This window comes from Coregonus clupeaformis, chromosome 28 (assembly GCF_020615455.1).
Source record: "Coregonus clupeaformis isolate EN_2021a chromosome 28, ASM2061545v1, whole genome shotgun sequence".
Classification (NCBI taxonomy): Eukaryota; Metazoa; Chordata; class Actinopteri; order Salmoniformes; family Salmonidae; genus Coregonus; species Coregonus clupeaformis.
Genome location: NC_059219.1, coordinates 13,984,903 through 14,012,853, shown reverse-complemented (window position 1 = coordinate 14,012,853; position 27,951 = coordinate 13,984,903). Strand labels below are relative to the sequence as shown.

Below are 27,951 nucleotides of genomic sequence, written 5' to 3'. Positions count from 1 at the left end.
AGCCCTTGTTGTATACCAGGGATGATCAACTTCAACTCCCAGCCAATCAGAGCACAAGGATCAAACCCAGCAGACACTCTGACCCATCAAAAGGCTTCATTTGACAGTGAGGAAACCATGTAAGAGACAGTCGCGTGCAGATCTACACAGCGCCAGGGTTTGTCAGGGCTACGCAAAGATTGACTAACCCAGTAAAGTTGGACTAAGTGAGTCAGGTTTGTCTGGCCAGAAGGGCAAGGGAAGGCAGTGTCACAGGTTCCCTACTCTCCCTCTCCCTCTCTGATGTCTTACTAATATTTAATACACACACGGACATAGGGAGGGCTGTAGTAATTTGCGACACAGTCACAGACATAGGGAGGGCTGTAGTAATTTGCGACACAGTCACAGACATAGGGAGGGCTGTAGTAATTTGCGACACTGTCACAGACATACGGAGGGCTGTAGTAAGGCGCGACACTGTCACAGACATAGGGAGGGCTGTAGTAATTCGCGACACAGTCACAGACATAGGGAGGGCTGTAGTAATTCGCAACACAGTCACAGACATAGGGAGGGCTGTAGTAAGCCGCGACACAGTCACAGACATAGGGAGGGCTGTAGTAATTCGCAACACAGTCACAGACATAGGGAGGGCTGTAGTAAGGCGCGACACTGTCACAGACATAGGGAGGGCTGTAGTAATTCGCGACACAGTCACAGACATAGGGAGGGCTGTAGTAAGGCGCGGCACTGTCACAGATATAGGGAGGAAAGTAGTAAGCCGTTATACAGTCACAGACATAGGGAGGGCTGTAGTATGCCATGTCACAGGTTCTTCTGATGTCTAACATTTTAACACACACGATGGTACAGACCATGTCACAGGTTCCGTTCTCTCTGATGTGTTTGAGGTTTAATTCAGTGTCTCACTCTGGTACTCCTCCTCCGGTGGTTTATACACATTGGTGACGTAATGGGTAGCACATCAAGGCCACACACACACACACACACACACTCAGACACACACACACACACACACACACACACACACACACACACACACACACACACACACACACACTCACACACACACACACACACTCACACACACACACACACTCACACTCACACACACACACACACACACACATACACTCTCACACACACATACACTCTCACACACACACACTTAATGTTCTTGAACACATATACAGACACCACACTCACACCACCAGCCTACTAATTACCCACACACATGCGCACACACCCATCCACACACACTACCCCTTCTCCGAACACACACACACACACCATGGCACAGAGACCTTATTTCCCAACAAATAGCTCCCCATGAGCACACACACACACACACACACATATATAGTGACAGTGTGTGTGAGTGATATGAGTGATCACCTTTGGCAGGTTGTCTAACAGACTCTCAGTGCCTCAGAACCACCCAGGAGACCCCCATCATGGCAGGCAGACAGAGAGAGAGAGAACGAGGGAGGGAGAGTGACTAACTTCACTCTTTCTCTTCTTCTTGCCCCAGCTGTGTCTTCAAACAGTCCTTTGATGTGGGAAATTAAAAAGAGCGAGTGTGTCAATATCTCCCTCGATCCCGCCACATTCATCCATTTCCTCTCCTCCTCTCCCCTTCTCCTTCTCTCCCCTTCGCCTTCTCTCCCCTTCTCCTTCTCTCCCCTTCTCCTCCTCTCCTCTCTTTTCTTCTCTGCTGTTGACCCAGAATGCAACTTGTTTCTCACAACACCTTTACCACCCAGCCTCCTCGCCACTACGCCCTCATAAGTGTCAGTGTGTTTATTTGTGTGTATCCATGTGTGTGTGTGGGTCCATCACTTAACACTTGTAGCCACTACCATATCATTATTAGTGTGAGTGAGGGGTTCTCCCTTGAAGACCCGCCCTCTAAGCATTTTATTATTTTGTTGGTTTATGTGTGTGTGTGTCTGTGTGTGTGTGTATGTGTGAGTGAGTAAGTGCACCTGTATACAGTAAGTGTGTGCGTGCGTGTGTGTGTGCGATTGCGTGTCTGTCCATGTGCGTGTGCGTTTGTGTATGTGGGCGTGAGTGAGTGCACATGTGCTCGTGTATACATTAAGTGTGTGTGTGTGTGTGTGTGTGTGTGTGTGTGTGTGTGTGTGTGTGTGTGTGTGTGTGTGTGTGTGTGTGTGTGTGTGTGTGTGTGTGTGTGTGTGTGTGTGTGTGTGTGAGTGAGTGTGTGTCCACCGGCCCACTCACCTGGGGTTTATGTCTATGCTGCATTAATCCTCCGTCTCTTCCTTGATGACTGGAAACTAATTTCTGCCTTTTTGCAACACTGTGCTACGCTTTACTGCACCTGATGGGGTGTTTCCAGGGCCACTCAGTCAGTGACTGAGAAAGTGTGTGTGAGACAGATAGAGCGTCAGGGTATGGGCTTGTGCACACATGTGTATATGCGTACTTGCTTGCACGTCTTTGTTTGTTTGTGTGTGTGTATTTATGCTGTCGTGTATGTGTGTGCATTAAGCATTTTATTATTTTGTTGGTTTATGAGTGTGTGTGTGTGTGTGTGTGTGTGTGTGTTTGTGTGTGTGTGTGTGTGTGTGTGTGTGTGTGTGTGTGTGTGTGTGTGTGTGTGTGTGTGTGTGTGTGTGTGTGTGTGTGTGTGTGTGTGTGTGTGTGTGTGTGTACTGTTTTATCCCCATCTTATTCCCCCTCCCTGACACTGTGTTACTGGACTGGAGTCCAGACACTGTTTCTATGCAACACTTTAGGCCCCTTCTGGACAACACCTCTCTCCCGTCCCGCTCTGTCTCTCACTCTTTCCTTCACCCTGGAGAGGGAGAGAGGGAGAGAGGGAGAGAAAAAAGAAGGGGGGAAAGTGGAAATAACAGGATGATGTCTCAGGAGGGACTGTCTGAAAAAAAGGAGAGTGAGGGGGGTGAGAGAGAGGTGTTTGCTCTGTGTATAAACTATGAAGTGGGGAACGTGCCATATGTAGCAGAGTCCTACTGTAAAGCCACAGTCAGAAAACATTTTTAAAGCTCAGAGAAACACAATAAACAATGAGAGAGAGAGAGAGAGAGAGAGAGAGAGAGAGAGAGAGAGAGAGAGAGAGAGAGAGAGAGAGAGAGAGAGAGAGAGAGAGAGAGATCCAATGTATAAAGGATACAGTACTGGAGATAGGCTGATGTAAAATTAAACAATGGCCTTTTAAAACTTCTGCAGTGATAGAGAGAGGGGGGAAGAGATTTGGAGATGGCAAGATAGAAAGAGGTAGATGGACTGATAAATAGGTAGCGGGATGCGACGGAGGAAGTGTAGGCTACTGGAGATAGGGACAGGATGGACGAGAGAAAGTGATACAGACAGAAGAAAAAAATGAAAAAACAACGGAACATTTTAAAAAATTTGCTAAGGGAGACAGACAGCGCTGGGAGGGAGGGGAGGAGGAAAGAGGGAGCGCGTGTGTTTTTATGAATGAATGTCGGTGACTCAGTCGATGTGTCATACAGCCCAGTCTTTATAAAAGGACGTTTTAAACAAGCCTAAACATTTCACTGCGCGAAATTTTGACTTACACACACTCGCATCCATCTCTCTGCACTCGTCCGTCTATCCCTCCCTAACCATTTGTCTGAGTGTCTGTCTATCGTTACTATCAGTTCATTACCAGAACTGATCTCAAACTTTACTGAACAAAAAGTTTGGAGGCATTGTATTTTATTTATTTATTGGATAGTTCGCACTCATTCCTCTACTTTTTCATTCATTCATTCATTCTCTCGTCCTTTTCCCCTTCTCCTTCTGCAATCTCTTGCGTCCTTCACTCTTTTCGCGGAGTGTGAAAGCTAGAAGAAACTGGAGCACGTGACAATTTCCGGAGTTCGATTTATTTATTAATTTTCTTACTTTTTTTATTTAACTATTTATTTATTGCAACTCGTGCATTTATTTATTGGACACGAACAAAAATGAAATGTAAGTGCCTATGATCTTTTTCTTTCAAAAAGCCATTATTCTTTCAATAGATTCTTAATTTTCTTATTGTCCTTTCTAACTTGTCTTGTTTAGTTAAGCCTATGTCTAATATGTTGGCATAATAATATGCTGATACGATTCTGAGGGTATGCTCATTGATTGGGCTATTCCATATTCAAATGCAATTACTGAGCATGCAAATGTTACTTAATTGTCTGTTTACATAGCTAAGCATTGCCATGTTCAGTGACCACTGAGTGCTCCATTTGTTTCAAGAAGCCTAGACACTAACGTCTTATAGCAGCAGTTGGTTAAAGTTTGAACAAGGAGTGATGCTCTCCTGAGTCCTGGCTTGTGCTTCTTGTCGTTCTCCTGTAATTACCCAGGCATTTATCATTTCAGCAGCAATTGGGACTTTCTTTACCTTGTATTTGAACTTGAAAGAGAAGGAATGAATGAGCTTACTGTTACAGAGCTGTCTTGGCTTAGGCTATGTAATTTATGTCGCATCCAACAACTGATGTATACTATTGCAGGTGTGACAATTGGAGGCATTCATGAAAGTCGATTATTGTGAAGGAGATCAACATAATATTATAGTGTGTCATAGCATTTAATGAATTAGGCCAAGTGATTTGCATTTAGGACTCTGGTCACATCCAACAACTGATGTGCAGGTGTGACAATTAGAGGCATTCATGAAAGTCAATAATTGTGAAGGGGTTGTTATTGTTAATAATATTATAATGTGTCATCGGATTTAATTATTTAGTGATTTGCATTTAACCTGTGAAAACATGACTCTGCTGGCTTTGTGTAACTCTGAAGGATTTCACTGCCAAGTCTGGGTTTATGTTTACATTATGGTGCAATATCTCTGGAGAGATGAAAGCCGTACCCCGAGGTCATTATCATTATATCGACATGACAGCACTTCTCCGCGGTCATATAAACCTAATAATTGCTTCCGTTTCCTCCCACCCCCCAGTGCTGGTCGACTCCTCCTCCTCTCTGCTGCTCTCGCTGCTATTGGCCCAACTGCCTTTATTTACATATGCCGTCCCCGCCCCCTACCGGCGGCCGAACGTCGTGCACGAACTGGACAGATTGGCCAATCAGACGAAGAATCTGCGGCAGATCACAGCAGATCTATTGGTGAGTGGAATGTTAATGTATTCACTTCTGATGTCAGGATGGGGGGATTGCTATGCTGGTCTGGGTACTGTATTGATTGTGTGATAGCGATCATGCCATTACAACTTACCTGAGGCACATGAAAAGAGACTGGCTGAAGTTGTTGTCCAATAGCTCACCTTTATGACCCCTTAATAACTACTATGGTTTCATAGTGATTGCATAGAGCAGTCATAAGAAGCCATGCTCCTCCTGCCTCACTCTCCCTGACTTTGTGACGCAATACAACTCTGGACAGTTGAATTGGATAGTTGCCCTAGATGTCTTATTCTTCTTGTGCTTCTAGTTCCGACAGTGCAGTAATATCTAGCAAGATATAACTTGCTAGATATTACTGCACTGTCGGAACTAGAAGCACAAGCATTTCGCTACACTCGCAATAACATCGGTAACCATGTGTATGTGACCAATACATTTGATTTGATTTTGATTTGAAGTTAAGCTGCTTGTGTTGTGCTGTCAGCCAGTGTATGAAGAGTCCCTTAGCCGTGTGAGGAGGACAGCCAGGGCTGGCGTCATTAGCCGTGTGAGGAGGACAGCCAGGGCTGGCGTCATTAGCCGTGTGAGGAGGACAGCCAGGACTGGCGTCATTAGCCGTGTGAGGAGGACAGCCAGGGCTGGCGTCATTAGAGATTTCACTATGTGAGGTCAGCCTTAATCCAGACAGGACAGGATTGGGCTCGGAGGCCGACCGACCGTGGGGAGATCTGACTCAACCTCCTGGTCTGACTGAGCCCTCATAGTAGGAGAAAGGTGCCTCTAGACACTGATCTCAGGTCAGTTTAGTGTTTCCCCCCCTAATGCTAAGGGTTAGGATTGGGGGTAGGTACGCTAGTCCTAGATCTGTGCCTATGGACAACTTGTACCTGGAGTAGAAAACACACACACTCAAAGAGAATAGAAAGTAACTACCGGTAATAGTTATTTCTGGAACTGATTAACTCCGTTTATTAGCTGTGAGGAAATGGAATGTGGATTGGCACCTGTTGCTTATCTGTTGCTGTTTCCTGAAGTTGTTCTAATCTAGATGGCCAAGTAAAAGCGTCTGGGGAGTTTGTATTGAAATGGGAATGATTGCGGTGTACGTTAGGCCTACAGATGTGATGGAAGTGTCCTGTAAGCAATGTGTTTGAACAGGTGAAGCAGAACATATCCTTATCTTTGGTTATTCATGACCGCAAGAGATTCTATTTTTATATGATGTAAATCAGAAACCACATTTGTTTAAGACACGTAACTGAAAATAGTTACACACTCTCTAGTCTCTGGTAAGAGGATTGTTCAATAAGTGTGTGTGTGTGTGCAGTATCTCTGTATGAGGGCACAGTGCTATAGCAGTAGTGTAGTATGGGGGCCAGATGTGAGGAAGAAGCTTTATCAAAGCAGACAACGCTGCACAGCAATGGCAATATGCTGCTTTGACAAAATGTTGTGTTCATTTTTCAATGACATTAAGGATTTATTTTGGTTTATTTTCTTCTTGTGCAGAGTTCCAATGAACAGGGGTCAAGGCTAGAAAAGAAAAATAGAATTGGTGTCAACGGAAAGTCCCTGCAAGAAAGCAATACAACTGTGTGTGTGTAATGTTTCTACATGTCTGTTGTGTGTTTTCATGTGTGTGTCCATGTGTTGTGTGTGTCAGAGTGTGTGTGCATTGAGGGTGCTGTAAATAGTTGTGGTTGTGTAGGTGTGGTGTTTAGTGTTTGGTTTTCGGTCGCCACAGCAAAGTGACCTGATAAAAATCACAGAGATTTATCACATTCCAGTATTTGCATTCAGGAAGATTGTTGGGGGGGGGGGCACACACACAGTGATGGGGTGGGGGGTGCAAGGTTCAGTTGAGTGAGGTCATGATGGAGAGAACGAGAGAATGAGAATGGGAGGATAAGAGAATTACAGGCTGAGACTGAGCAGATAAAGAGATCAGAGAGAGATGCAGGAGAAGTGGTCACCAGTGTGTGTGTGTGTGTGTGTGTGTGTGTGTGTGTGTGTGTGTGTGTGTGTGTGTGTGTGTGTGTGTGTGTGTGTGTGTGTGTGTGTGTGTGTGTGTGTGTGTGTGTGTGTGTGAGGAGCAGAGGGTAAGATGGAGGGTAGAGAGGAGAGGAGAGAGAGAAATAACCCAAAGAGGGGTGGAAGGGATAAGAGGGGTGGGATTGGATTAATTCTGAAAGAAAGACAAAACATTAAGCCACAAACATTAGTGGTGTTTTGTAAAAGACAGAGAAGCAAGTGAGTGAGGGAGGGATGAGAGAGAGAGAGAGAGAGAGAGAGAGAGAGAGAGAGAGAGAGAGAGAGAGAGAGCAGAGAAAACAGAGAGAGAGAGAGCAGAGACAGAGAGAAGAGAGAGCAGAGACAAGAGAGAGAGAGAGCAGAGAGAGAGAGAGAGAGAGATATGAAATGAGATGAGGGAAAACAACAACAATAATAATAGAAAAACACGATGGTAAAAGCACAATGAGGACAGAACAACACAATAGCATGAGGAAGCATTAAGTGTACACAACCCATTGTGTACCACCATCCATAATGTTTTCCTAATGCTGTTATGTTTCTCCACTGATTGGTGCTCTGACGCACATGGCGTTAGTCACTGTTGCGCTTCATGTCATTCTCAGTCATTTACATTCTACTCATAAATCACTTCTTCACCTGTTAAGGGCCCACAGAGATACAGTAGCCAGTAGCGGTGCCCCTGAGTCTGCTGTGATGTGGTCTGTCTCCCCCTAGTGGTGGCTGTGAGCAGTGCAGACATACTCTGGGGATTGTACACACGTTACTACACAGCATTACGTAATCTCACATTTTTTATAGCTGCGACCCTGGAGTTTCCCTGCAGCTCTGTGTTGTCTATCCCACTCTGAGCTCTCTTAGTCAGAGCATATGTTGTTCTCCTCCTCTCCCAGTAGAAAACATCCTGTGGTTTCAGGTCACTTGCTCTTATTGTTGACGTTTTCGGGTTACAATCTGGGTGAACTCTCCCTGACCCAACCACACTTTTCTCAGGGAAAGCTACGGTCTCTAGTCGTGGCCAGACCAGACAGTCATCTGATCTAAGTGCTGCTGGAATAATAATTTCCTTATGCTTCCGTGACTCTTGTGAAGATGTGCAAATTTGTGAGGATGTACTTGACTGATGTAGCGTGTTGTTTTGTCTGTTTTTCTTACAGAAGGAACATGCGTTCGAGACAGACCCAGAACAGCATAGATTTAAGTCCCTGCCAGTAATGAACAACAGAGCCAGTGACATCAACTCCCTTGAGGTAAATGTGTTTTAATTTGTTTGTGTGTGTGTGTGTCTATATGTATTTCTGCCTTCCAGATGTGTTCTGTTATGTCCCAGACATTGATACTAAATCTCTCTCTTTTTCTTCAACTCTCTCCCTGCCCCTCTTCTTCTATCATCCAGATGAGACCCACTCTCTCTCAGCTCCACTCGGACTTGAAGTCGTTTGAGCACCATTTTGCCTGGTTGAGCAGAGCATCAAGGAAACACCACCACCCTGCTCTCCCTAAACTGGGACAGATGATCTCACTCATCAAGTCTCTCACCAGCATGCTAGAGCATCAGGTAACTGCTCCGTCCAACACTAATACGGCTGATAGATACAGTATGCAGCGTAGTACATTTCTATAATTTGGATATTATATACATATGAGATTTTATCAGATAGTTCTACTGTTCTTACGCTGTGTGATGATCTAATAATGGGATAGCTCTGTAGTTCTTGCACTTAGGTTCAATCATTACATTACATTTAGGCCTGTTGCATCACATTCCTTGGATGGGAAGTACAGTAGTCTAGCCTAGCACTTCAGACAGGAAATCTAAACCATCCCTCTCTCTCTCTCTCCGTTCTCCTCATAGATGGTGAGAGTTGATGCTCAGCGTCTCTCTCCTCCCTCTCCCTCGCTGCCACCTCCCCCCCCATCCCAGTTTGATGTGTTACAGTCTTCCCAGGAGCTGCTACTACAGTTCAGACTCTTCTGTGATTGGGCCCAACGAGTGTTCTCAGTGCTCAGTACAAAGTCCAAAATGTCTGCAGTACAATGATGATTCCTGAAGTGCTATAGTCTATAGGGATGCACAGAATCCACACTACAACCAATGGGGATCTACTAGCTTCAACCGGCACTACAACCAATGATGATCCAAGAAATCCACACTACAACCAATGATGATCCAAGAAATCCACACTACAGCCAATGATGATTCAAGATAACCACACTACAACCAATTATGATCCAAGAAATCCACACTACAACCAATGATGATCCAAGAAAAACACACTACAGCCAATGATGATTAAAGATAACCACACTACAACCTTGTACTGTTGTCACTGAACCTCCATCCTCATCGTAGCCAATGAGGGAGCTCCATATTCAAACTACAGCCTATGAGGATCCACCATATTCACACTACTACAACCAGTAATGGTCTTCAATATTCACTAACATGTCACTGCCACCCCATCCTCTCTCTTAAATACCTTGTTCCTGACTATGTGTTATTTATGTATTTATTTATTTATTGTTAGTTATTTATTTGATGTCATTATTTATTTGATATTGTAACGTGTCACTTATCATTTTTACTTACATTATTGTCGTGAATTTAGTTTCTTGTACCTTATCAATACTCCTATTCTGTTCTCTCTCTCCCCCTTCATCCCACCTCTCAAAGTAAACAAGGAGACCACACAGTAGCACTTCCTGACTTCTTACAGTCTGTAATGATATGGATTGTATTTTCAACCATTTAACTTTATTCGTTTATCACACCTGTCTCTTCACAAAGAGTAGCCTATTTCCGCCAGTAGATGTAGCAAACATACTTGGCTTGTAGCAACCATATTTTGGGAGAGCGTACATGTATTTTTCTTACAGTGCTGTACTTTACCTTGTAGATTTAGGGTTACTCATAGAATCTTCCGAACATGTTAAATGTGTCACCTGTTTGGTTTTGTAAACTGTTAAGAAAGAGATTGTTATGAACCATGCATCAATCAGGATGTCAACACAACATAGGGTAGATAGTTTTTCCATGGGTTTAGTTGCTATTTACAGAGTCTGTGTCCCGCATGGAAAAATAACAGGTGGCATATCTAACGCTGTGGTAAAGGTTAATGAATATGCCCTGTTGCTAAGCACTGATCTAGGACCTGATCTAATCTCTTTGCACAAACTTGTTAGGATTAGCCTTTTGAGTCAGCTGATTCTGAATCTGTGCCTTGGTACACATGATGTTTGAGCATTTTAGTGACATAAATAAGAAATGAAAAAACACCCCAAGCCTTAAAATACTATGTATTGTGATATTGTGATACTACGGTTCTGCACAGTTGTACATACTTGTACAATAATGTAAATTGTTGTATACAATGCAATTGTGTATTATAGTTTTCTATGATATAATGTAGAATACTCTGTCAATGCTATCCCTATCGTTTTGTCGCAATATCAATATTATTATATTCTAGTATTTTGTTACAGTATTTACTATTTATTTAAGTTACTTTGGTGGAACTATTTATTTGCGCTGCAGAGGAGCAAGTCTCCTGTCGTTTTTGTACTTTTATACTGTTTTTATTCATATTTACCATTTTCATTGCTATCATCCATGTTGAAATCATTGTAGTACCATGCCTGAATGCGGTGGGAAACCTTGTGCTTGGGGTCTCCACCACACAGACTGACTGATTGGCCTAAATGTGAAATGTGTGTCTTGAAAAAAAAGTAAATAAAGAACATGAACAATGAGATGGGCTATTCGTGTTACTTTGTCATCTTTTCACTATTAGGTAGGCCTACATATCATACTCTTTCTTTCTTTCCTTCCCTCCACCATTCACTTCGTCAAGCATCCTCCTGTGTCTCCTCCATCATCACACACAACAGGGCCTTGCCTACATTCTACCAGAAACTTCATTACCCATCAGGCACTGTAGCAAGCAGAGTTGATAAACCTGTTTCCAATGAACCTATAATAAGCCTTTTTATATTGGGGGTTTTAACATTCAAATGATGTGTGAATTCAAGTACTAAATCACAAATTAGTACAGTATTATATATTTTTTAAACAGATATAGAGACAAGATTTGACTGTTGAAGCTCGTACCCAATGGCAGTGGTGCATTCGGGGCTAGACCCAGCCTATAGCGATCGTCGTTGTTGGGAGGAGGCAGCTGGTGGGTGACTGCTAGCTAGCTAGTTAGTTTGTGCTCGGGTTTATTGTTAAGGTTGTATGGACTAGCACTGCAAGTCTCAATCCCTTTTTACAATATCAACAAAAGCATTAACCATGAGTTAATGATACTAGGTGAGTAATTGTTGCAATATTACTAATGCACCATTCGTATCAAACATTATATAGCGAAGAATGCCGTACGGACGAAGGCTTATAGATTCGGAGGCCAGTTGCAGAGGAGGTATTGAAGGCGGCAGCTGTAACATTTTCTGCTTAGAGTTAGCATCATAGAGTAGGTGTATTTGTTTTTTTCTGCATTTTAGCTTGGAGAAACCCCTCTTTTTCGCACACGCTCATCAGGGACAGACCGATATAAACAGAAAGACGAGGAGGGAGAGGGGAGAAAGAAGAAGAGGAGAGGGAGGGATCGGGAGGAGGTGGGATTTAAAGGGATAGGCTGGTCAGTCTTTTGGCCGACTTTATTATTTGTAGACGTCTGAATAATTGTAGATGGAGATCAATGGTTGATGTTGCTTTGGTGTTAGTTCCTGGACCTTGGACATTGATCAATACTTTGTGTTTTATTTTATTTCACAGTCCTACTCTTAAGAAAGGAGACCACAAACTACATCAGCTCAGCTGTTGTTTCCTCACACCGAGGAACACAGCCACATAAGCAGAAGGAACCTTTTCACCAGCAATGAATGAAACCGGGAAAGAAGAGACACAGCTTCACCAACACTAATACACACACTTACATTAATACCAAACATACAAGCTTTTATTCTCTAATTGCGTCTTGCCTCAACATGGCAAACTCAGTGGCCACTCTAGTGGTCCAAGCGGAACTATTACCCCCTCAATCGTCCTCCTCCCTCTCTCCCTTCCCCTCGCTGCAGGGATCAGGAGAAGGGGAGGAGGACAGGGAAAGGGGGGAAGAAGAGGATGGGGAGAAAGGGATGGTGGAAGGGGGTGAGGATATAGTGCTGACCGGGGTGGAGATGGTGACGTCATCGGTCCTGGCCGCACCCCATCTCCAGGAGCACCCTGAGCACCCGTTCCAGTGCCTGGACTGTGGCAAGAGCTTCAAGTGGTCTTCAAGGCTGGCACACCACCAGCGCAGCCACAACAACGAGAGGCCCTACCGCTGTAACCTCTGCCCCAAGGCCTTCAAGGGCTCCTCCGCACTCCTCTACCACCAGAGGTACTGCAGGGAAGGGGGGGAGAGGGAGGGAGAGGGGGACTGGCACAGTGAAAGTTAGCAATAGAAATGTTAGCATCTTATGCATCTCAGTTTATGAAGGGTATTCTTCTCCTTGTCTCCATCTGTTTTCATCTGTTTAGTTCTCTCACAATAATACAAATGAGGGAAATGCGAAAAATGTGAGCAATTTAATGGAAGCCTATTTAGGGCCGTGGGAAACTAGTGGAATAGAATAATCAATACAACTATGAACCCTTTCTGTAGATGATATGATGTCCTGTAGATCGGTTGAAGGGTCAGTAGATTGTTTGTTTTTCCTGTGCAGGTCTCATTCAGGGGAGAAGCCCTATAAGTGTGACGACTGTGACAAGGCCTTCAAACGCTCCTCTCTGCTCCAGGTGAGAAACACTGGGCAGTAATGGTTCCCCCTTTTTGTGGTAAAAATTTGTTGAAAGTTTTTTGCTTTAAAAAGTTGAATGTTACAGTAGTAAAATGATCCTCTTGGGGTTAAGGGACCAGTCACGGATGTTCTCCTCTCTCTCTACTTGTGCATGTCTCCAGGTCCATCGTAGTGTCCACACAGGCCTGCGGACCTTCCAGTGCCCCTACTGCCCGCTCACCTTCAAGTGGAGCTCCCATTACCAGTACCACCTGCGCCAGCACACGGGCGAGTGCCCCTACCCCTGCGACAGCTGCCCCAAGGCCTTCAAGAACTCCAGCAGCCTGCGTAGACACAAGAACGTGCACCTGGGCCTGAAGCCCTACGTGTGCACCGTGTGTACCAAGGCCTTTACCCAGTCCACCAACCTCAGACAACACATGAGAATCCACACAGGAGAGAGGCCCTACATTTGTGGAGAGTGTGGACGCAGTTTCACACACTCATCCAATCTGGCCCTGCACCGGAACTCTCAGAGTCACACTGGTGAAGGAAAGGGGGGGAAGACAGGGGGAGGCAACATGGGGGATGAGATACGGGAAGTGATAGTGGGGGAGGAAGTGACATCACAAATGTTGACAGACATGGGCTTTGTGAGCCAGGAGGCCATGGTGGGGGTGGGGGTGGGGGTCGGGGAGGTGTTCCTATCGTCAGGTCACCAGACCCTCCTGCCCCATCTCACCCTAACCCCCACCCAGGGGGGCGTGTGCACATCCAGGGCCATCGGGACAGAAGTGCACGTGAGCACGGAGTCGGGCGCCAGCGTGCTGCTGTACAGCTGTGGCAGCTGTAGTCAGACGTTCAGCACGCGGACAGAGCTAGAGGACCACCAGGCCATGCACCTGGGTCCCGGGGAGGAGGGGGGCAGCGGGGTGGGTGAGGGGCCAGGGGGAGAGGGAGAGGTGGGGAATCTGCTGGCTGACTTTGAAGAGGTGGTGGAGACGACGGCAGCAGCAGAGAACGGACACACTACGGCTGAACTACTGGGACTGACCGGGGGAGTGGACGGAGGGGTGAGTAGTGGGACTCTCTCTCTGCCTGGGGAGGTTACCCCTAAGGCACTGTTTTAGGATCACAGCAGATTCATCCATTCATGATCAATATTTGGTTTCTTACTCTACACTCTAGGTCAATATCTCAGCTGATATGACTGCCATGATGTTGATGTTGATGTTGTTGTGCAATGACTCTGGCCTAATAGTGTTTTGTCCCATGTCAGAATATGGGGACTACCCAGGCCCAGTTTGACCTGCTGCAGAGCTTCACAGTGGGGGCTCAAATCCCTGCAGACAGCGTGGAGACAGGGGGTAACACCACAGGTCCAGGGACGGGGGCGGGCACAGAGTGTGCCTACTGCGGGAAGAGCTTCAAGACCAGCGGAGGGCTCAACAGACACCTGGCACAGGTAGCAATCAGCTGATGGGCTGCACATCCTCACTACTATGTCATAAGGTCTCTGTCCTGGATGCCAGTCTGTTTCTACTTCGTCTAACTTGGGCCTAGATTCAATCAGTTCAGCATTAACCTGTGATAACCGACAATTGCATAGCATATCATTGCTTTTGTTTGAGAGCTGTCAAATCCACATGCAGCTCCTGGCGGTATGCCTTTCGCCGACATTGCCATTGGATGCATTAATAGAAAGCCCCTCCAGCCATGTTACAAGTTCGAACACTGGAATGTGTGATGGAATCTACACTTCGATTAGTCTGAACTGATCTACTCCTTGGTGTCAGTAAAGCTGACGTTAATCGGATCTATAAATAGTCTGTTTTGATGACCCTCTCTCTTCCCAAATCTTCTTCTCTCCCTCTGCTCCCTCTCCAGGTCCACTCCCTCTCTCCCTCCCAGTCTCGCTCCCAGTTCAGCTGCTCTGCGTGCGACCGCTCCTTCACCCTCCTCTCTTCCCTGCTCACCCACCAGCACTCCCACACCCCCGAGCAGCGCCTCCTGGCCGAGGCTGAGGCGGAGATCGTCTGCCCCCCGTCCCTGTCCCTGTCCCTGCCCCTGCCCTCCTCCCCCAGGCAGGGGGACAAGCACCAGGACACCCAGGGGGAGATCCACGTCAGCCTGATGGCTGTGACAGAGGAGGGGGACAGGGAGGTGGCCAAGCCATCCACCAGAGCAGTGGTCAAGGGCCAGAGGAGAGGAGCGGCTAGTAAGACTGCTGGGGGGAACAACGGTGAGTTAGTCTTTTTCTTTTGGCTTTTTGATAGAAAATACTTTAAAAAGGGAGATACCTTGACAGTAACAGAGCCTAGCCTACAGCTGCTCATGAAATTACCTGTATAATTCATTTGTAAAAAAATATATAACATTCTTCACCATTCTCCCTCTCCTCATCACTGTGGGTACGGTACAGAGAGGCCGTACCGTTGCTCTGAGTGTGGTAAGGCCTTCAAGGGTTCGTCAGGTCTGAGGTACCACATGAGGGACCACACAGGAGAGAGACCCTACCGCTGCACAGAGTGCGGCAAGAGCTTCAAGAGGTCCTCACTGCTCTCCATACACCAGAGGGTAAGACGTATCAGTCAATTTCTAGCTCGCTAAGGCTGCGTTAAGACAGGCAGCCCAATTCTGATATTTTTTTCCCCTAATTGGTCTTTTGACCAATCAGATCAGCCCTGAAAAATATCTGATGTGACAATATCTGATATGATTGGTCAAAAGACCAATTAGTGAAAAAATTATCAGAATTGGGCTGCCTGTCTAAACCCAAGCTATGGCATTTGTCACAAGGTGCGAACAGCGACACTGCTACGTTATAGCAGTTTATGGCCTGCTTTTCTTGTTCAAACTTTTGAATGTACCTGTACTTTCAGAAGAATCCAGGCCGTCAACATTTATTTTCTGACTGATCCCTCATCTCTCCTCTCCAGGTGCACACAGGTGTGCGAGCGTTCCAGTGCCCCTACTGCCCGCTCACCTTCAAGTGGAGCTCCCATTACCAGTACCACCTGCGCCAGCACACGGGCGAGCGGCCCTATGTGTGCCAGGAGTGTGGCAAGTCCTTCAAAAACACCAGCTGTCTGAGGAGACACAGTCAGCTCCACTCTGGCCTGCGCCCTCACATCTGCCCCATCTGCTCCAAGTCCTTCTCACAGACCTCCAACCTCAAACAGGTCAGCACAGATAGCTCTGCTATGGCTGATGCTAGGATTCTTATGATATTGTGTACAGTGGCTCCTTTGCTCCATCTCTCTATATATATATCTCTCTGTCACCCAATCTTTCTCCTCTCCCTTTATCTTTCTCTCATCCTCCCTACCCTCCTCTCTCTCCAACAGCACGAGCGCACCCACTCAGGCGAGCGGCCCTTCCAGTGTGCCCAGTGTCATAAGAGCTTCACCCACTCCTCCAATCTCCAGCTCCACCTGAGAACCCACTCCTCCAGGAAGGACTACAAGTGTCCCTTCTGTGGGAAGGAGTTTGTCATGCACTCCTACCTGCAGAGGCACATGAGGACTCATGGGAACGGGGCTGTGGCAGGGGACGCTGGGGTGGGGGGTAAGGAGGGGGGCAGGGGAGGTAAAGGGGGGTGGAGGGGTGACAACCACCACCACCTTACTAAACCCCATCACCCTGGAGACCACAGGGAACTCTGGGTCTCTGATCGTGTCTCAGCCAACGCTGGACATTCCCCCCAACACCTCCCAGAACTACTTCATGATCCAGACAGCCAATGGGCTTCAGCTCATCCCCCTGTCTGCCCCCGCCCCCCCTCCTCCCCCTCCGCCTCCCCCCCAGACACAGTACATCCTCCTACAGTGCCCCTCCACCAATGGGAGCCAGCCCAGCCTGATTCTCGTCCCCACCACAGCGACCAATCCCCAGCCCACCCTGGATCCCCAGGGCCTCCCATTGGTGCAGACAGTTCTAAGCCCTGCCCAAACCCAGATGCAACATTTTCAGAACATATCCCAGCAACAACAGCAGCCCAGGTTCATCATCACCACCAACAACGTAAACAACCCTCCCGTTTCTAAGACAACAACTCCCTCCCAGAACTCTATGCTGAACAAGCCCATATTAGGGAAAAGTAACCGGACAGCCAGGACCAGGAGAGGACGGAAACCCAAAGCCGCTGTAGGTCGGAAAACGACCACCTCAGTTGCTACGACAACCACCTCTGTCACCATAACAACAGCCCCTGTCAGTCAGTCGGGGGATGTAGTACCTGTGTCTAGCTGTAATGTAATTAGTGTCACTCCAGCTACTGTTATTGCTGCCAACACTATGACATCATCATTGCCATCGTCTCTACCCGCCAAGTCACAAGGTCCTTCCTCACCACCAACGGCCTCTGTCTCTGTTTCTACCCCCTCCTCCTTTACCTCTGCAACTGTTACCTCAGGACCCCTAAAGGTTGCCACAGTTAACTCAGTTACCATGGTTACACCAGCCTCCCTGCCCTCTGACCCTGTGGCCTGGGTTGGGGAACCCCAAACCGCCCCAGAGTTGGGCAATACCACTGAGCAGGACATGAGAGGGGAACAGTATGTCCTCTGCTTCCAGAAAGAAGGAGGGAAGAAGGAAGAGGTAAAGATAGGAGAGGAAGGAGGGTCCTACGTGTTGCAGTTTGAAGGGGAGAGGTGCGGGGAGGTGGGGCAAGGAGGAATGGGCAGAGAAGGGGATGGGGAGTCATACGTGCTGCGTTTCCAGACTGAGGGAGAGACTGAGGGAGAGGGAGGGAAGGAGAAAAGAGGTCTGGTGTCACTGCTGCAGGAGTGGGGAGGAGAGAGAGAAGGAGAAAGACGAGTAGGGGAGGATGGCGGAGAGGGAGAGTCCTTTGTGCTTCATTTCCAAACAGAGCATCAGAGCGAGGAACGGACCACTTCTGACAGTAGCTATCTAGAAGGCCCCAGCAACAGCCTGGAACTTTCCTGCCCGCCTCCCCAGGCCTTAATGCCTCTGAATGGGCAGGAGGTGGTGTTTGAGCTGGGGGATGAGAACAAGATGGTGGGCCAGGGGTCTGGAGAGAGTGTGCAGATGATAGCCCTGATCGAGGGGGAAGGGGAAGGAGAAGGGGGCAATTACAGTGGGGCAGTGGGGGCAGTAGGGGAGGGCAGGGGGCCAATGGAGGGCATCTTTCAGCTTGAGGGAGGAGAGGGGATCGTCATAATTGAGGTTAGCACCAGCAGTCTAAGAGAAGGGGGGATGGACAGAGGAGGGGAAGGAGGAGTAACTTTAGAGAGGAGTGAAGCAAAAGGAGGGAGTGGAATAACTGAGAGGCCTGAAAAAGACAGGAACTCAGCAGAATGCATTGAAATAGAGACTGGAGCGAATGAAGGAGAAAACACAGCTACGAATGGCCCTACACCTAACTCTCAGTTCAATTAAACCTAAACCAAACAACCACTGTCAGGAAATGTGTGTGAAGGCGTGTGCATGTGTGTGCACACATGAATGTACATATGTGTGCGCGCAATGTGTGTGTGTGTGTGTTTTCGATGTGGAGGCCTTTTCCAGCTACTGAACTAAAGGAGAGTAATTCAGAAAGAGACTATAGAAAGTACTACAGGAAATAATACCAAGGTGCCAGAAACACAAAGAGTTAAATTCAGTGACTGTTATCAAAGAGGGACCTCAACAAAGTACTAATGACTTATGAGTTTCAATTATACTGTCATGTTGACAGTGTTGATATAAAATGCCTATGAGTTTTTTTGCGAATGAATACATGGCTATATTGGCTCGGTTTCACTATAAATATTGATACTAGGAAATAGTCATTATTAATAAAGTTGTTAATCAAATCAAATCAAATAAGTTCTAATGAATGTTGATTAATTCACCTTTCTAATTTCGTTAATATAAATATGTTACTTTATCTAAAGAGGAAGAGGGTCTGCTTATAATAATTGACAATTCCACTTTATTATGGGAAATAGCGGTTCTCCACTGCGTAGTGCGACTGACCACGTTCACGTAGCAGGTTAGTACATTTTCTGCGGTGCAGGTACTCGCTACGCAAATGGCGTAAAGACAGCATTCATGACAGTAAATGTGATCGTAACACTACATTTGCAATGGTGGCCACGCAAGTATTGCGAGTCATTCAATCAAATATAAGAAAAATCGGTTTGAAGGAATAAATACACAGCGAGTATATAAATCCGTTTCCCTGCATTTGGCGGTGGTCCAACGCTGCAAGTTTGCAAGGTAGGCTATGTGGCTTCGGCTGGGTTGAACGAGAAGATTCGACGTTTATTTAGACATTACGCATGAATAACCCTTCTGCACTCACCATATAAGGATTTAAAACATATTTATTTATTCAAAACATGGCCATTGGTTTAAAACAGGCTTCAAATATATGAATACTGTGTGTTCTGATTTGCCTTTTAATTTTCATATTACTGATTTCCAAACTACGTTTATTTTACATAGAAGCCCAACATTGTTCTAAATGAGCCTCGTTGTTTGTTGTTGATAAGCCTTGTAGAAGCAGTGTGCCCATGCAATAGACAAATCCCTCCCCGACCCCCTCAAGTAATCCCCCATTTAGTTTGATTTTGGGAGGAAACGCCACTGCACTCACAACTGACACATTGTATCAACCTGCGCCAATGTGATGCATCAGTTGTTACATTGTAGTAACAAATGTTATGCTGTTAATTTGTTGCACAATGTAGCTACATACTGTATCCTGGCATACATAGTGTCTGATAAGGGGATATCATAGGGGTCTGCCCCCTGACTATAATTTCATGTGTTTTCAATGTGTATCTGTCAGGGTTGGGCTAAATTGGAATTGAAGGCAGTCAATTCAGGAAATCAACAAAAATGACAATCCAATAATTGAAAAAAATTGCATTTATTTTCAATAACTTCTCAATAAACTGAAAAGTAGAAGCTATTTATTTCAAACGTTTTTAAACATAAATTAAACTGAATTGACTGGCTTCAATTCGAATTGAACCCAACCCTGGTATCTATGTAGGCTATATATACAGTGTTACAGGGATGGATTGTTTTCCCCCTGAGTCATGGCATCAATCCCAAAATAGCCTGGACCAAATATAACACACCACATTCCCATAATCTTGAAACCGATTTTATACCATTTAGCTACTATGGTAACCACAATGTAAATATGCACAATTTAACCACAAGGTGTATCTGTACAAAGCAATGTATTATTTGACCATGAGATATTTCCTATATTTGCAGACCGGTGTGTGATGTGTGTATGAGGTGTGTGTTGCAGCGTGTGTTGGTGTGTGAGGGGTGTGTGTGTGTTGCTGTGTGTGTGCGGTATGTGTGAGGTCCAGACATGGTAAAGCTGGAGCTAGATCAGGTGGTAATGAGGAGGATGAGGGAGGATGACATCGAGACTGTCAAAGCTATCATCAAGGTGTGTGTTTTATCCTCAAAGTTATGCACGCACGCACACACACACTTCAAGCCTGAGTTATGCTCTGTCTCTACACTCTTAGAATAAAAGGTACTATCTAGAACCTAAAAGGGTTCTTCGGCTGTCTCCATAGGAAAACCCTTTGAAGAACCCTTTTTTATGTACACTACTGTTCAAAAGTTTGGGGTCACTTAGAAATGTCCTTGTTTTCGAAAGAAAATCATTTTTTTTGTCCATTTAAAATAACATCAAATTGATCAGAAATACAGTGTAGACATTGTTAATGTTGTAAATGTCTATCGTAGCTGGAAACTGCTGATTTTTAATGGGATATCTACATAGGCGTACAGAGGCCCATTATCAGCAACCATCAGTCCTGTGTTCCAATGGCACGTTGTGTTTGCTAATCCAAGTTTATCATTTTAAAAGGCTAATTGATCATTAGAAAACCCTTTTGCAATTATGTTAGCACAGCTGAAAACTGTTGTGCTGATTAAAGAAGCAATAAAACTGGCCTTCTTGAGACTAGTTGAGTATCTGGAGCATCAGTAATTGTGGGTTCGATTACAGGCTCAAAATGGCCAGAAACAAATAACTTTCTTCTGAAACTCGTCAGTCTATTCTTGTTCTGAGAAATGAAGGCTATTCCATGCGAGAAATTGCCAAGAAACAACGCTGTGTACTACTCCCTTCACAGAACAGCGCAAACTGGCTCTAACCAGACTAGAAAGAGGAGTGGGAGGCCCCGGTGCACAACTGAGCAAAAGCACAAATACATTAGTGTCTAGTTTGAGAAACAGATGCTTCACAGGTCCTCAACTGGCAGCTTCATTAAATTGTATCCGCAAAACACCAGTCTCAACATCAACAGTGAAGAGGCGACTCCAGGATGCTGACCTTCTAGGCAGAGTTGCAAAGAAAAAGTCCAGTGTCTGTGTTCTTTTGCCCATCTTAATCTTTTATTTTTATTGGCCAGTCTGAGATATGGCTTTTTCTTTGCAACTCTGCCTACAATTTAATGAAGCTGCCAGTTGAGGACCTGTGAAGCGTCTGTTTTTCAAACTAGACACTAATGTATTTGTCCTCTTGCTCAGTTGTGCACCGGGGCCTCCCACTCCTCTTTCTATTCTGGTTAGAGCCAGTTTGCGCTGTTCTGTGAAGGGAGTAGTACACAGCGTTGTACAAGATCTTCAGTTTCTTGGCAATTTCTCGCATGGAATAGCCTTCATTTCTCAGAACAAGAATAGACTGACGAGTTTCAGAAGAAAGTTATTTGTTTCTGGCCATTTTGATCCTGTAATCGAACCCACAATTGCTGTGTGATAGAAGGAGTCAGGCGCAGGAGAGTAATACGCATCCAAAGAGTTTATTCCATCGATAAACAGTTGCGCAAGCATGCGACAACAACACTCAGGCACAGGGGAAAATTCTACCCTGGCAACAATAAGGTAAGGGTAGCTCAACTGAGCTACACACCGCTCACAACAAACAATCACCCACACAGACAAGGAAGCAGAGGGAACACTTATACAATGACTAATTGGGGATAAGGACCAGGTGTGTGTGATTAATTAGACAAGACAAGTGGAGTGATGATAAATGGATCGGCAGCAGCTAGTAAGCAGGTGACGACGAACGCCGAAACCTGCCCGAACAAGGAGGGGAGGCAGCCTCGGCGGAAGTCGTGACATGCTGATGCTCCAGATACTCAACTAGTCTCAAGAAGACCAGTTTTATTGCTTCTTTAATCAGCACAGCAGTTTTCAGCTGTGCTAACATAATTGTAAAAGGGTTTTCTAATGATCAATTAGCCTTTTAAAATGATAAACTTGGATTAGCAAACACAACGTGCCATTGGAACACAGGACTGATGGTTGCTGATAATTGGCCTCTGTACGCCTATGTAGATATTCCATTAAAAATCAGCCGTTTCCAGCTACAATAGCCATTTACAACATTAACAATGTCTACACTGTATTTCTGATCAATTAGATGTTATTTTTTGTGGACAAAAAATTGCTTTTCTTTTGAAAACAAGGACATTTCTAAGTGACCACAAACTTTTGAACGGTAGCGTATATTAGGCGTTTTATGGTTATCACTCAAACTCACCTTTCGAACTCTGTCCCCCCCTCTCTCTCTCTCTCTCGCTCTCTCTCCCCCCCTCCCTCCCTCCCTCGCTCTCTGTCTCTCTCTCTCCTTCCCCCTCCCTCTCTCTCTCTCTCTCTCTGTAGGAGGGTTGTCAGGGCACAGAAAACCGTCTGATCCTCCACATCCTGACTCGTCCTGTCTGCCTCCTACTCCTGGCTACCGTCTCTTCTGTCCTCCGCTGCTTCCTTCACTCCTTCATCCTGGCCCTCATCATTCCTGTCTTCCTGCTCATCGTCTACCTCAAGTTCACCATGCCACGCTCCACAGGGGTGCTGGGTACCAGCCGGCCCTACTGGGACTATGTGGGGAGCAGTTACCGAGGGGCGCAGGACGAGACCCTCGTCAACCCCTATAGCAGGATCAGTGGGAAACCCCCGCCGGCAAAAGTAGGTTTCATATAGTACATCTCCTTTTCTTTGACTTAAGGTACTGTATGTTGTGGATGTTACATGTATGCATTGCTCAGTTTTACTACAGTGTTTTAGAGATTTTGACTTTTAGTGCTTTGGGCTGAGTTGCTGCACAAATAAAGTTGATTATTATCTGTCATTAAAGGGCAAGGCCAGACGGAGGACCAAACCCAAGGCAGAGGACAAGGACAAAGACTTGTCTCCTGAGATCGTAGACGTGGAGAGGGAGAAGGCAGCAGGGCAGGTGTGGGTGGCGGACTGTGAGGGGGAGATCGTGGGCTGTGTGTCCAGGGAGGGTGACTGTCGTCTGGGGATGAGGAGGTTCTGCAGGGTGGTGGTGGGGTGCTGGTACCGCCGGGAGGGCCTGGGCAGACTGCTGGTCCAGAGTCTGGAACAGAGGGAGAGACAGACGGGGGCCAGGAGGGTCTACGCCCACGTCCCCTACCCCTCTGCAGTAGGAGAGGCCTTCTTCAGGAAGCTGGGCTACCGGCTGCAGGGGGAGGTGGGCTACGACGGGGAGGAAGAGGAGGAGGATGAAGAGCAGCCGGAGAGGACATTTCTGGGCTTCCATGTCACCAAGGTGTTTGTCAAAGACCTCAAATGATGGAGGAGACACAACGAAGGGAATGTGGAAAATACCAAAGGGAAAAAGAGGAGGAGGAGGAGGAGGAGAGATACTGTTATTTTACTGCTTTTATTTTTTACTTATCTATTGTTTACTTAACACTTATTTAGCTTAAAACTACATTGTTGGTTAAGGGCTTGTAAGTAAGCATTTCACTGTAAGGTCGACACCTGTTGTATTCGGCGCATGTGACAAATAACATTTGATTTGATACTAAAGGGAAATAGAGGAGGGGGAGGAGAGATACAGTGAAAAGAGGTGGACTACCTCTCTTATCAGGGCAATAATGAGGGTAAACAATGGACAATCTAGTGAACGGAACCTTACTTAAATGACGTTTTTTCCTCTCCTGATTTGTAGTATGTATTTATTTATGTATTGCTTTTACAATTGTCATTGAGTTCTTATTGTATTGAGTTCTTATCATCTTGATTGTTGGTTGAAAACAAAATCCAACATTTGATGTAAAATATATCTGTTTATATGTCTTACTGGCTCTTTATTTGTAAAGATTTGTTTTACAAAAAAGTGATTTTGCAAATAAATGTGTGCGTCCGCAGGGATGTGTGCACACCTCTGTCAGTGAGTATGCATTTACTGTGTGTGAGGAAGTACGTGGTTTATGTGAGTCTGCAGAACTTCTCTGTTCTTTCTCTCTCACTCCTCCTCACCTGCACCTGTGTGTGGCTTTGAATGAGTCTGCAAAACACATGCTCTCCTCCATTCATCACTCTCTCTATCCTCACCCCACCCCCCTTTAATGACACTTAATATCATTCCTCACACTGCACACCTGTCACATGGCAGGAAAAAAGTGTCAGATATATTAACCCTGGTACAGATTGCACATCATGGTATTAGTAGTAAATTATAGCAGTAGTGTAGTGTGCTGTTTGCAGGTGAATGTCAGTTTGTGTGTGGGTGGAAGGGTATGTGTGACACTGCTCTTCAGCCCTGTCTCGGCGTAACCAGAATTAGAGCGTGGTTAGCTACACGTGTGCTCACCGTGCTAACCTCAGACCGTATCATAACTACATTAACCTGTTTCTCACATAGATACAGTGCTGGAGTGTTGTAAATGAAATAGCTAGTGGCCTGTGTGTGGTCTTGGGGGAGGAGTATCTCCCCTAATACTAAGTGTTAGAAAAGAGAACCACCCAAGTTTGCATCAACTGTTTAACCAGAGCAAAGCCTTCGCTTTAAGCCTCTAGGATTCTGTGTAATGTAAAGTGATTTCTCTGCAGTGAAACAATGTGTAATCTTCAGAATAAATACATTACAATGACACAACTCTTTTTAGTGCTGGGATTACAGTAAAACCCTGTTAAGAATCACTCCCACACACACATTTACTGCTACCCATGGCCATGCACGTCAGTGAAGGAAACGTGCAGACAGACAGATGTAATAGTGAGTGTGGGAGTAATTGTTATCCTTGAAACAGTCTTCCCCATTCTTCCCGTTGAGCATTAGGTTATTTTATTATTTGAGAGTCATGGTTCTCTCTCTCCATGCCTGCCCTGCCCTGCCCTGCCCTGCTGCAGACACCTGTTAGCTGGGCCTCTATCGTCTAACCGATCTGAAACTATTATTGTTGTCAGGAAACAGATGTGAGTTCACGCCATTGGAAAGTAAGCCTGTTTGTGACTGTGGTCATGTGGGTCTGCACGGTATGGCTGTGTGTGTGTGTGTGTGTGTGTGTGTGTGTGTGTGTGTGTGTGTGTGTGTGTGTGTGTGTGTGTGTGTGTGTGTGTGTGTGCTGTGTGTCTGTGTGTCTGTGTGTGTGTGGGCGGGTGGGTTTCGGAAAGTATGACTTTGCACATCCTGCTGCCGGTTGGTTCCCCCCCCCTGACTATGGGTTAGATGCACAGCCATGTCTACCATAGCCTACTGTACTCTGACACACACACTGTCTGTTACAGTAGGGCTGTGCACGTGAGTGTTGGTTTGTGACCGAAAGGCGACCTCGGTCAACTGTGGTCAAACCATGGAAGATGGTGATGTATAATCCATCTGTCTTACTTAAAACCACACACGCACGCACGTTTGCAGGATCATATTTAAAACAGACTGGAGGTTATGAATGGTAACATTCCATAGACACATTCACTTGCACAGTGACTTTTAGGTGCTTTATCAACATAGTGCAAGGTTACTAAGGTTAGTTGCTGTCAACACATAGAGTCCCTTTCTCTCACACACACATACAGCACACAGACAAACATTGCAGATTAGTGTAAATCTTGATGTTGGGGCACCGCACCACCGGCGGTTGGTACGTAAATGGCAGAGTGGATAAATCTGTTCCAGATGATGTGTATAGATCATATTTATGACACACTCACACAGATGGGCTCCACAAGCCAACCAAACACACACAAACACTCACACACACACACACACAGTACAGATTAGCTCCAAATACACCCACCCTGGGAAACGGTGAATTCCCCAAACCACAGAGTGCATGAGCGGGTGAGGAGAGTGGGGAGTCATGGGAAACAGAGAGGCACAGGATGCGTGCAGCTGCAGTGAGCGGGACCGGGCCGGAGTAAAAACAGACAGAACGACGGCACAGAACAAAGCGAGAGAGAGAGTGAACACACCCTCGTCTATGGAGGAGGATGGATGAAAACATTTCATGGTTCAAAGGCTGGTTGGTCTGAGTTATACACACTGTGCGTAAGGGGAGAAAGCCACACACTGCGGTGGTGGAGCAGAGAGGGAGGCCTGGGGTGAGAGGGGTCACTCACAGCTCCTATGTTTGTTATGATTGACACACTTTGGGAAAACCCAAATATGACATGTGCAAGCACATGCACTCACAAAACCCAAATCAGAGGTATAGGTATCAGGGCCTCTGGGTTTTGGGGGATGCCCATGTCTACCCCAACTCTGGGGCATGGAAAGGGTGGGGAGGGGGAGGGGAGGGGAGGAAAGGAGGGAGTGAGTGGAGGGAAACGGGAAAGGGTGGTAAACCCAGTCTGCATCAAGGCGAGAAGGTATCTGGACGTTTTTCTTTAATGATCTGGGAAAACCAGAGTGGAGGGTTGGGTGACTGGCTGGGGGAGCGAGCGAAGCGCCTTTAGAAATTTCCATCCATTTGGCTGAGTTTACTGACGTATGTGAGAAAATTAAAAGGTTACAAATCACGTCAAACACTCCTGGACTCATGTGTGGTCACTGTAATTGCTTTGTGTTTCCTGCATTGTGAAATGGATTTGTTTCTTGTGGTTCTCGAATTAGTCATTAGTCAGCTCATGGACTGTATCTATCTAGTATTACTATACTGAACAAAAATATAAACGCATCATGTAAAGTCTTGGTCCCATGTTTCATGAGCTGAAATAAAAGATCCCAGAAATTTTCCATACGCACAAAAAGCTTTTTTCCCTCAAATTTTGTGCACAAATTTGTTTACATCCCTGTTAATGAGCATTTCTCATTTGCCAAGATAATCCATCCACCTGACAGGTGTGGCATATCAAGAAGCTGATTAAACAGCATTATCATTACACAGGTACACCTTGTGATGGGGTCAATAAAGGGCCACTCTAAAATGTGCAGTTTTGTCACACAACACAATGCCACAGATGGCTCAAGTTTTGAGGGAGCATGCAAATGGCATGCTGACTGCAGGAATGTCCACCAGAGCTGTTGCAAGATAATTGAATGTTAATTTCTCTACCAAAAGCCACCTCTAACGTTGTTTAGAGAATTGGCAGTACGTCCAACCGCCCTCACAACCGCAGACCACTTGTAACCACGCCAGCCCAGGACCTCCACAGCCGACTTCTTCACCTGCGGGATCGTCTGAGACGAGCCACCCGGACAGCTGATGAAACTGTGGGTTTGCAAAACTAATAATTTCTGCACAAACTGTCAGAAACTGTCTCAGGGAAGCTCATCTGCGTGCTCGTTGTTCTCACCAGGGTCTTGACCTGACAGCAGTTCGGCGTCATAACCGACTTCAGTGGGCAAATGCTCACTTTCGATGGCCACTGGCACTCTGGAGAAGTTTGCTCTTCATGGATGAATGCCGGTTTCAACTGTACCGGGCAGATGGCAGACAGCATGTATGGCGTCGTGTGGGTTAGCGATTTGCTGATGTCAACATTGTGAACAGAGTGCCCCATGGTGGCGGTGGGGTTATGGTATGGGCAGGTATAAGCTACGGACAACAAACACAATTGCATTTGATCGATGGCAATTTGAATGCACAGAGATACCGTGAAGAGATCCTGAGGCCCATTGTCGTGCCATCACCTCATGTTTCAGCATGCACGGCCCCATGTCGCAAGGATCTGTACACAATTCCTGGAAGCTGAAAATGTCCCAGTTCTTCCATGGCCTACATATTCAACAGACATGTCACCCATTGAGCATGTTTGGGATGCTCTGGATCGACGTGTACG

At 46.0% G+C, this 27,951-nt stretch overlaps 3 protein-coding genes across 4 annotated transcripts; all 3 read left to right on the top strand.

Moving 5' to 3' along the window:
• The first annotated feature begins 3,559 nt into the window (after positions 1-3,559).
• LOC121542995 (interleukin-11-like) lies at positions 3,560-10,923 on the top strand. The gene is made up of 5 exons (XM_041852665.2): positions 3,560-3,969; positions 4,958-5,124; positions 8,331-8,423; positions 8,570-8,731; positions 9,029-10,923. Exons 1-5 carry the CDS (start codon positions 3,963-3,965, stop codon positions 9,212-9,214), a joined length of 615 nt encoding a protein of 204 aa, XP_041708599.2. The 5' UTR covers positions 3,560-3,962; the 3' UTR covers positions 9,215-10,923.
• A 426-nt stretch (positions 10,924-11,349) lies between these two features.
• LOC121543839 lies at positions 11,350-18,686 on the top strand. The gene is given in 10 exon segments (XM_045208326.1): positions 11,350-11,482; positions 11,948-12,554; positions 12,880-12,952; positions 13,116-14,006; positions 14,213-14,398; positions 14,821-15,175; positions 15,356-15,510; positions 15,873-16,115; positions 16,281-16,507; positions 16,509-18,686. Coding segments are annotated over 9 exon segments (4,455 nt in total). The 5' UTR covers positions 11,350-11,482; positions 11,948-12,054; the 3' UTR covers positions 18,334-18,686.
• A 147-nt stretch (positions 18,687-18,833) lies between these two features.
• On the top strand, positions 18,834-23,631 carry LOC121542946 (N-acetyltransferase 14). Of its 2 annotated transcripts, XM_041852585.2 has the most exons (4): positions 18,834-19,155; positions 20,167-20,350; positions 22,585-22,887; positions 23,057-23,631. In XM_041852585.2, exons 2-4 carry the CDS (start codon positions 20,270-20,272, stop codon positions 23,513-23,515), a joined length of 843 nt encoding a protein of 280 aa, XP_041708519.1. In that variant the 5' UTR covers positions 18,834-19,155; positions 20,167-20,269; the 3' UTR covers positions 23,516-23,631. The 2 variants fall into 2 exon arrangements, with proteins under 2 accessions (XP_041708519.1, XP_041708520.1); XM_041852586.2 differs by lacking the exon at positions 18,834-19,155 and having other exon boundaries at positions 19,168-20,350.
• The last annotated feature ends 4,320 nt before the right edge of the window (positions 23,632-27,951 follow it).